This window comes from Cyprinodon variegatus, unplaced genomic scaffold (assembly GCF_000732505.1).
Source record: "Cyprinodon variegatus isolate N-32 unplaced genomic scaffold, C_variegatus-1.0 Scaffold23, whole genome shotgun sequence".
In the NCBI taxonomy this organism is placed as follows: Eukaryota; Metazoa; Chordata; class Actinopteri; order Cyprinodontiformes; family Cyprinodontidae; genus Cyprinodon; species Cyprinodon variegatus.
Genome location: NW_015150476.1, coordinates 2159880 through 2170501, shown reverse-complemented (window position 1 = coordinate 2170501; position 10622 = coordinate 2159880). Strand labels below are relative to the sequence as shown.

General features: G+C 41.0%; 1 protein-coding gene across 1 annotated transcript in view; it reads right to left on the bottom strand.

The window, feature by feature from the left end:
• sapcd2 (suppressor APC domain containing 2) overlaps positions 1–10380 on the bottom strand; it is a 16475-nt gene extending 6095 nt beyond the window's left edge. Inside the window, exons 1-3 of the mRNA XM_015392840.1 lie at positions 9451–10380; positions 6227–6360; positions 1295–1441 (exon numbers count right to left, since the gene is read on the bottom strand). Coding sequence (XP_015248326.1) covers positions 1295–1441; positions 6227–6360; positions 9451–10159 — 990 coding nt within the window. The 5' untranslated portion in view covers positions 10160–10380. The remainder of the gene's footprint in view (positions 1–1294; positions 1442–6226; positions 6361–9450) is intronic.
• Between the last annotated feature and the right edge of the window lie 242 nt (positions 10381–10622).

Below are 10622 nucleotides of genomic sequence, written 5' to 3'. Positions count from 1 at the left end.
ACATTAAGGAAATCATAACTACATAAAGCAAAGCGCAACTACATTAAGGAAATCATAACTACATAAAGCAAAGCGCAACTTTATGTAGTTTTGTTTTTCTTAATGTAGTTGCGCTTTTAGATTTATAGTTGCAGTTTGCACTTCAGGGCCACCGTAGGGAAGAATCAATTTAACTTAAGAGTTTAAGGTGCCTCTATTACAGATAATGAATATATAACATCCCAGTGCAGTGTTGTCTTTTTCAAGCATTGACCCGTCACTTGGTAGGTCAAGTGTACGCTAATGTCTGAGACAACATAAGCAGCTAATGAATACCAGCATTCAAGGAGCTATAATCGCACATCAGGACTTCATCATGTTATTGCTTTGTATAAAAAAACATTAGGCAGTGAAACAAGTACATAACCTACATTCTTCCAGTGTCAAAGGAGCCTTTTAGTGACGAGTTCAAACAGAATAGCAGCTTTACTCCTTTGGGCTTTGATTGATTTGCAGCAGGCTGGGTCCTTTCCTGGGTCCTTTCACAGCCACTCAGTATAGCTATCTTTGGCAAACTGCAATGTATATTTTCTTTACAATATACATTCACCAAGACCACATTTGACTTCACACCTTAACAGATACATATGCTGGTGAAGATTCTCAGTCATGCAGGTCATGGTCATTCCATAAACGTTTAAAAACAATCCAATGGACTTTGTTTCCCAAGGTTTGAAGACGTTTCGCTTCCCCTCCAGGAAGACATCTCAAAGATACAACATTGTTTTGTTTTTATATAGATAGTACAAAATATCAAATTATTAACTAATCATCTAATCAACAAAGGTTTTTATCCTAAGAACAATAATAACTGTTTACTATGCTTTTTTTTGCTCTCTGAGAACAAATGGTCTATTTTTAGAACAAAGCGGTGGGAATTATATCTCTTTGGTGAGATATAATTCTCACAACAAAAACACTCAACAGATTAATTGATTTTTAAAATTATCTATGGTTGCAGCCCTAATATAATTGAAAATAAATACAATATGTGAAAATAAAAGATGTTAATAGTCTTTGAATGTTATGAGAATAGAGAAAAAGAGCATTGTTTGTGTCAGACCCATAGCACCATGGCTTATTTTAGGGGTCACAATCCCAATTTACATTATGACTAAAAGTTAAACTTGTCTATTTTACCCATAAAGGAACAATTAATTAGTGAGGAGTTCTTCTTCTTCATGAATGTGCACATTCAATGACTCTGCTCATCAGGATCAATTCTTTCCTGGTCTGGAGTTACACATGAACTTACCACGCAGTGGGAGCTCTGTCCGACGTGTCTCTGCCTCTCTGTGACATTGTGGATTTGGCCCTGGTACCACTCGCGGGCCCGTTCTACAACTTCCAGGCCTGACAGCAGCGAATCCTTTTCCTGCTCCAACTCCTTCATTTGCTTCAGCTGTGTGAGATGGAGTATAAAACAAGGCAGTGTTGTCGGATGAGGAAAGAGAATCACAGAGAAGATGCTGAAACTGCATACTTACAGTGTTTATATACTTTATCACACTAACAGAAAATCAGACCAAATGTTTACTGTTATAAATGCATTAGCAGAATCATTTAAAATTTTACACAGTTAAACCATATTGTGTCTGTTTTTCTCACAATATAACTAGGATCAAGCATTTTCGGTTTCCTTCTATTACTTTTTCACAATAGCTTTCTGGAAAATTGTCCTATTTCCTCAAGACTAAACCATCATAATTCAATGTCCTCTCTTTATGCCCTCCAAAATTGTGAAGTAAACAATAGCCCCGTATCATGAATCTGCCACCTCTGTACTTCCAAGGTTTTCAAGCCTGCAATCCACCCCTTTCTCCTTAAAAAGCAATAATTATTAGGGCTAAACACATTCATTTAGCGTTTACCAGACAACAGGAAAAAATCAGTATCCACGGGAGCATTTGAAACTGCAATTGATCTTCTATAAGATGCATTTAGTCAGCAGGGGTCTTCAACGTTTTTCAGGCAAGGACCCCCAAACCGATGGTGAGACGGAGCGGGGACCCCCTAATTATATATATTGTATAGGGGTGGAACGGTTCACAAAATCCATGGTTTGGTTCGGTTCACGGTTTCGTGGTCACGGTTTTCGGTTTGGTTCGGTATATGTTGATTGTTCCCCCGAAATCCCATAAAAATTAATGAAAAAATCCAAAAAAATTAATGAATTGTAATTATTTTTAATGATCCGCGGAAACCCTGGATCATTTCCGCATGTTTTGCTGCTTTGAATTTAATCATCTCGCGCATGCCCTCTACGATCTCCAAGGAACTCAGAGCGGAGCGGACGGGAGCCACAGCGGAGGCTGTAGGCTTTGCTTTGTGCAGGCGGTCTGGAGCGCAGTGGGGCGCAGACGGAGTATGTGGGATTTCGGGGTTAGTATGACATGTTGGTCATGTTGCTGTTAGCATAAACAAAACGTGTTGCACAATGCTTGCACACTGTTGCACTTTTATCCACAACTTTCTTTCCGCCGTCATCGTAGGTCACTCTAAATGCAAAGTGGTCCCATACAGCAGACCTATAAANTTTTCTGCTACACCCGGCTACGCTGCTTCGCTTCTTCTTGTTTACTACTGGTGGTTGGCTTTGGTCGCAGTACCGCCACCTTCTGCTCTGGAGTGTACATGCTTCGCCTATGAGAAAAAGGAGCAGCGCATGAACCGAACGCAACACACACGAATCGAACCGAGACAGTCGAACCGAACGATTCGGACGGTTTTCATAAACCGATACATCCCTAATATTGTATAAGATTGTGTTATTTCACACTGGTCCTATATTCACTCTATTACAGATGGAGTAATGTAACAAAAGTAATTTCCCCCTCGGATTATAAAAGAATTTCTGATTCGGATTCATCGTTGATGGGACAGGTGTTGTGAATGAAATGGTGCTCAGCTTGAAAGAGCTCCTGTATGTCTCTGAATGTGTGCATTGATGAATGAAAGACGTCTTTGGCCTCCATTTATCTGTTTACTAGAGTGTGTTGAATTCATGTTAAAGACATTTCAATTAGTCGAAAAAATTGCAGGGGAGAATATTTTTAAAGAAGTCTAATCAACCAAAACTTTTGCGACCCCCATGCAGTACCTCCGTGGATCCCCTAGGGGTTTAGACAAATGGCTTCTTCAACGCTAAGCGGCCTTTCAGCCCATGTCATTTAACTGTTGAATATGGACTCTACCTTCAGTTTCAGCAGCATTTTCCACCTAAAAAACTTATTTAACCTTCTTCCCTAAACGCTATGGTAGTCTCACTTTTTCTGTTGCCTTTACGCCTGCATATAACTGTTGACTAGAGGAGGATTTAACCTTCAGGCGTCTGGAAATGACATTGAGGATCGCTCTGAAATCTTGTCTGATTTCTTCATTGTCTGTGTTGTCATTAAAGAGAGAAGTTGGTTTTCGATGTGCTTAAAACACATCTATAGAAGAATTTAACCAACCCATAAGACTATCTTCTGGGTGCCGCTTCTTGTTTATCTGCAACCCTCATTGAGAACCGTTGCCAAGAATAAAGCCAATCACAGATTTGAGTCCGCCAGCAGTTTTTTGGCAGACAAGCTTCCATCTTTTCACCCCGGTACCTACAACACGCTCTTTTGTGCTGGACAGAACAATGGCGCCACATCAATTGTACTAAACTCTCTCCCATCCTGTGCAATGTTTTAGAGAGGAAAAATCAGTCCAACGTCATGGCAACCCCACAGCAACCTGAGAATAGGGAGGACGGTGGGTCCACTTCAACTATGGCCACCCTAGTGTGGGCCTTTTAAAGAGAACGGAGGGGAAATGCACATGTTTGTGTGAGGTTGCAGCAAATCAAGGCTGCATTGAGTTGTGCTGACCAGGCTGTCCATGCAGCATGCTGCTGCTGTCCAGGCCTCATAGCTGGCATTCAGCCACTGGTGGGTCTACTTTCAGTCCTCTCAGAGCTGCTCACTACATTCCAATAACAATCACTCTTTTGCAAAAAAAAAAAAAACACACAACAAAGACGGCCTGACTCTGGGCATAAATAAAACTATGAAACCGCTTTTAGCTCTAAAGGAGTTGTTTATAGAAAAAGAATGAGATGGAGTCGGGGGGCCCCTGAGTTGAATGAAACACGACCCAAACCCAGATCTGCTCTAGGCCACAAGCAGGGAAACAGATGAAGAAGCTCAGGGAAGGGATGAAAGGGTTTGAAAGCAGTTGATGCTCCTGCTGTCATCCAAGTGACTGAGCAAACACAAGCACAGTCAACAAAGCATGAAGAATAACATCCCACCAAACCGCAAACGCTGATTGGCCTCGACGCCACACAAAGCACAGCAGCTCTACACCTGAACTGTACAGCCGGAGTTTCTAAACAAAACTTTTCTAAAAATAAAAAAAGTGTAATCATATTAAACAAATTGCCTTGTTAAATATGTATTTCTAAAAAAATTATAGAATAACTTTGAGCAAAACGTCTCCAGAGTAACTGCAGATAAATTATCTTAAACATCTTGTCCAACAAAAACACTATCATCTTAATATGATCCCAACAAGTTTCTTTATCTACTGTCATAACGCACCAACAAAAATACCGATAAGCTCCACAAAAACAAGCTTAAGATCCATCAACCTTCTCCAAGCACCCCCAACCTACTCACCCAGAGGAAAAACTGCAGAGCCTTGCTGCTATAAAGGCTATTGCTGAGGGGGATGAAGACTGTAGTGTAGGCGGCCCACACAGCAGTCCAGGCTGGTCCAGGCGACCCGAGCGAATCCTCTACTTCTACCAGGCCCCCTGGCCCGACCCGGTTCACTACCATCAGGGCAGTGGCGGGCCAAGAAGGCCTGGGAAGGAGGGGTGGAGGTAAGGGGGAGGGGGTGGAGGGAGAAGAGGGGGGAGTTGATCAGTCAGCCTCTATCTAGACAAAAGTGGCCAAAGGGAGAAGAGAGACGGAGACGGCGACACAAACACAGGAAGAAAGAAAGAGAAGAGGTGAGCAGGAAAGGGTGAGAAATGATGAAGCAAGGGGGGAGCAAAAAGAGAGAGAGGAGGCCTGAGCTCAGCTGGATGGTGGGAGGGGCAGAGTGAGGGGACAGGCAGGGGATAGAGGGATGGGAGGAGAATCCATGGGCCAATAGGAAGCGCTAAAGGCTACACTGGGACCTCTCTTCATTTGCACTCGGTCAACTCTGGTTCATATAAACTAAATATTTTAAAATTTAGTTTCGCACACACATTTTTCTAAATAAAAGAGGAAATTTGAGGCAAACACTTGAATCATTTAGCTTAGAATTAGTTTTAAATAGATGGATATGTTTTCTTTTTATCTAGTAAATATCAAAAGTTGTCCATATTTTCTTAATACTCTTACTTTGGTTAAAAACAATTTCAAAGAAACAGCCCCAACCACTTTGTTCAAAATCCTCAGAAAGCAGAATTTCCCCCTTATCGCCTCAGACCTATGATCTCAGGCAGCTCATCTACTGAAAAAAAACTATTTCTTTCCCCTAATTCATTAATGAATCATCTAGCAGCATCTGATGCACTTTTTAAGTGCATTAATCAGTTTGTGAATAATCTGAGAGGTTTTTTTTTTGGCTTCCAAACTGCTATCTGTGGTTCTTTTACATGTTACAGACTATTAAGATATTTGCCGCTGATCTAAATCAGAGTCTGCAGGCCAAAACACAAAACATCAACATTCTTAATCCAGAACTACCAGACAAATTTATTTTAACATAAAAGAAAACAGATTTTGAATAATTGGCCATATCAAAAATGTCACCATCATATTTTTGTTCCTCTTTAAATAACATAACTTAACACAATCAAACTATGAGATATTTTTCTCCCAGATAGTATGAGCCTGTCTGAGCTATAATGATTGGCTGCTCAAACTACAGAAACAGTGTATTATCTATTTTTAGTGATGTCATTAAATCGGTTTTCAACCATCAAACCTATTTTCTCTACAGGATTTTTAAGAACTCTTTTAATTACAGTGATGAGATTTCATTTAGCAGCACAAAAAATAAAAAAATATAAATATAATTAAGGCAGAAATTATAATGATGACCAAAATTTGAAGAAGCTCTTGTTGCGTTAAATGGTTTGAGGCTAAGTTAGTTTCTCACCACTTACAGATGTGAAAGCAGAGACTTAACAGCAAAATCAGCAAAAATGAGGGTGTGCACCAACCATTCCATAATCCACTCCATTGGTAATGGTATGCCTCCTATGCTCTTCCCGGCTCCGCCCATGTCGCCTGGACCCACCAGTTAATCCTGTAGCTGATTCACTCTGCGATCTTGGCAAACCTGATTTCATCACACCTTGACAAAATGAGAGAAAAAGCAACGTTTAGCACAACACAGAAGCCTTGGACGGTTCTCACTATTTGCTGAATGTAAATGAGGTGACAATAGAAAAAAAACAACTGTCTTCTCATTAACTGTTTTAATTTCTTGATTAATAGTTGATCAACATCACAAAAGTCAAATATAGAATGATTGTGTGAAATTAGTAATAGTTTCTGTCTTCCCAACTTACTAGATGCCCACAAATCACACAAATGACAGTGACCAGGAAATGTTGGGAGTATCATAAAGACAGACAGGAGGGAGAAAAATCTGGATTTATTGAAACATATGATTTATTATAAACCAATTCTGATAAACTAATTATTTAGAGGAATGTGTTAGGCTTCCAAACATTAAAATATTTTCACGAATTGGAGAAACATAACACTTTATCTTAGTGAGGTTATGCTCCTACAATCCCATATGATCAAATAGAAGCATGAAATTGTGCAGAAATTTTGTTTTGTGTTTTCTTCTTGCCACTTTATACCACAAGGGGGAGCTCTAACCCATGAGCTTCAATCAATAGGAGGGGGAGTCTCTTTTACATTTGTGTCCACTAAGGCATAAAAAGAGTTAATTCAATCTTAATTCTAGTTAAATCTATTCACTGAGAAAAGCCCAAGGAAGAAGATAAAGATATGTGAAGCAGCTGCAGCTGAACTCTGAGGTTTGTCTTTACTTCTTCATTTGGTTCAGAACCAAAACCTTCATCTTCTTCTGCAATCAAGCATGTAAAGTTTTCTAACTCATCCACATATTTTTTCTGAGAGGTACTTTATTGCTCTCGGATATAAAGATTTCAATGATGAGCTTCTATGCACTTTTCTCTTTCTAACACTAAAGCGTAGAGAAAAAAATTGAGTTGAATGTTAGGAATTCGGGGAGGATTTTACTGCAGCAGCAAATCACTGAGCTCTGCTCTGTTTGCTGTAATCTGGACTAAATCATCAGGCTTTGGCCACACGCGAGAGATTAGATCACAATCACTGGTGTCTATGGGGCTCAGTCTGTAATTTGGCAATGCATATTTGAGCGAGCAGCACTGTGCAAAGTCTGTTAAGGGATTCATTTGAAGCATTGCAACAAATATTAGAGAGCTATGACATTAATTAGGGGTAATAATTAAGCCCGGTTAGATCAACGTATGTTTACGTCAGAGAGAGATGCAGTAAAAAGATACTAACGGTTGCCTACAGTTGGAACATTTCCCTAAACATAATCTCAGATGCTTAACTCAAAATACAAACACTGGCTTACTAAAACAAGGATGTGTTTATGTCTAACCTAAGCATGCCAAATATATTTCAGAAGAAAAAAATGACAAGATTAGATCAGACAAAGCTGGCTTGTTAAAATGTAATTACACAGATATGCTCAATTAATTACTCAGATATTGGAATAAACTTGTTCTTCCTCATATCAGATCAGTTATCAGCAAGCAGAGTATTCAAAACTCAGAATAAAACTGAGAATTCAAAGTATTTTTAGCCTCAAGCATAGGCAGTTACCTCAATTTTGCAGCTGCATAAAAAATAAATAAAGGTTGAGAAAATATGCTTGCACAGATCCAAATAAATTAAAAACTGGTAAAGTAGGTTATGGTTAAAAAAAGAAAGAAAATTTTAACAGCCAACAAGTCATGATTGGTGCATCCCTTGATGCTTTATATGACAAATAAGACTACTGGAAGAAAATGTTGTGATTTAGAAGCTGCATGTCATTGTAAAATACTTGAAAAAGTTGAACTGAGTGAATAGGGCAAAGTTTGCAATCTTATCATATCAATCCATCTTTCTGAATGAAAACCAACACTGTCCTTTGTAGTAAGGGTTTAAGCTGTAAAAGCCCTGAGGGTTGGACAGAGAGAGTGAGCGGCTATCTATTAATACAGCTCTGGACAGGCCTGAGAGCACAAAGACGAGACGAGCTATGAGAGATATCATGAAGGAAATGGTGTGCAGGTTTGTTAAGGAGATATAAAACCAGAAACAAAGATAAGGATTGAGCAAGAGATGTGGACATTTCTCAGGTTATTTGACCTGCATTTGCAACAAAGGTGTAAAAAAGCCTGGGTGATGGTCAGGCTGCACAGGGGAAACTCCTTAACCTCATCTTTGTTTATAGTCAATCCCCCAGGAGTTGTTGAAAAAAAAAAAAACCAAGAGTATTTCTAACAGAGGGCTGAATAGAAAAATAAACTGATATGCAATATTATGAATCCCATATGTAATCTATTCTTCCACTCTGCAGAATATGTTAGTTCAATCTCTAGCGTTATGCTCTCTGCTTTTTCTCATAGTAGCTTCGCCTCGTCTGTTCCTGTTTGGCTGTGACTCCACCCTGGAGAGAAATATCAGATGGGCTGCTGCCATCAACACCTTTGTTTATAGATGTTGGAGATCGGCCTGTTTTTCAGTGTAGTCCTGTTTCTCTGCCTGTGACTGGCTGGATGTGCCCTCTTCATCCTCTGACATGAGAGTTGGCTCAGAGTTCGTCTGCCTGGCTGGGTGTTTCCTGGAAGGGGCCGCCTTTTACCGCTGCTTTTTGTATCTCTGCTTCTGTCTCCTTGAACCCCAGTCGGCCTTGGAAGATGGCCACTCACACTGAGCCTGGTTCTGCTGGAGGTTTCTTCCTGTTAAAAGAGAGTTTTTCCTCTCCACTGTCACTACAAGCATGCTTAGTGTGAGGGATTGCATCCCAGTCAATGAATGATACAATCAACTGGTTTTCCTTAGATAGAAAACTTTGAATCAATTCGACTGATCTGGTGAACTGTAAAGTGCCTTGAGATGACATGTGTTGTGAATTGGAGCTATATAAAGAAACTAAATTGAATTGAAAAGGAATGTATAAAATAGTTTGCGTACTGTGTGAAATCAAAGATATGAAACAGACAAAATATTAGTGCAGAGTTAGGATATAAGTGTGCGATGGAGTGAACTGTCTATTTACATTGTTAAAGTATTTTTATAACGTTTCTCTAAGGTGTCATGTCTTAAACACAAAGTTAATCATCCACTGAGTTTAGAAGATGAACAAACCTGATTTTTATCCACTTACATGCTTCATGGATCTGTGGAGACTCCAGCGCCAGTGAGTCGATGTTCCTGAGCCGGCTCTGCTGCGGCTGTGTGGGTTTGGGAGCATGGCCCGGGTCGGCGGGGTAACACCCGTCCTCCGGAGCGATGGGAACCCGCTCCAAACTCCGCCCGGACCTCTGGAAGCCCGCGCCGTACCGAGCGGACTCCTCCGGGCGGTTTCGGCTCTGCAGGGAGGACGCCCGCTGGGTGTTCGTCAGGTTGCCCAGCGGACGGACTTTGTTCTCCAGTCGGGGTCCCACGCTGCATGTCTTCTGGGGATACCTCTGACCCTGCTGAGCCTTAAAGTGGGAATTATTCTCAGGGTTCAGCATGGAGTGTCGCAGCCCGGCCACGAAGCGCTCAAAGGTGAGGCAGCCATGCGGAGGGGTGACCCTCCTCAGGCAGCTCAGCACTCCACCGGGAAGCTCCCTAGTATCCGCGCCCTGCCAACGGCTCTCTATCTCCGAGATGTGGACATACCCCCGCCTGTCGTCGTCTAAAATGTCAAAAAGAGTTCTCAGGCTGTGCAGGAAGGCTTTCGGTAAGCCCTCTGTGGTGTACTCCGCCTCCTTAGGTTGCATTTTATTCGTTAAATAGCCGTCCACAGGGACGTGAACCACGTCTCTTCTTGAGCCAACTCTCCCGTAAATCACCGCGGTTCCGTTTAACTCACTCGCTATCAACGCCATGAAGGTATTGATAACTTATACAGGATAACCATTCAATACAATCAAACCAACATATACGAGCTGGCTCACTTTATAAGACTAAACTACATACAAAATAGTAAGCTATCTTTAAACTCAAAGTAACAGTACGGTGTCTTTATCAAGTTATAAAAACAAACTCGGTAAGTTGGAGCCTGCGGCGCTCAACGCTCCACTGCAGCAGCATTCTGATCCATACTTTCCTTTCTCTGCCCGGTACCGCCCTTCAAACTCTTTCTCTCCAGCCTTCTCTGATCAGCCATTGGTCGAGGGGTGCGCGAGCTGAACGTTGATTGGTTAAGATCTGAGACGGGCTTAAGTTTGAGTTCAGCTTTTGTCATTATATTCTGCAGAGACGTTATTCATAAAGCTTCAGTGATATAATATCCCTCCCTTTAATTAGAATAAGCTGCTGTCTAAAAAACGAAAAAAAAACTTTTACTTT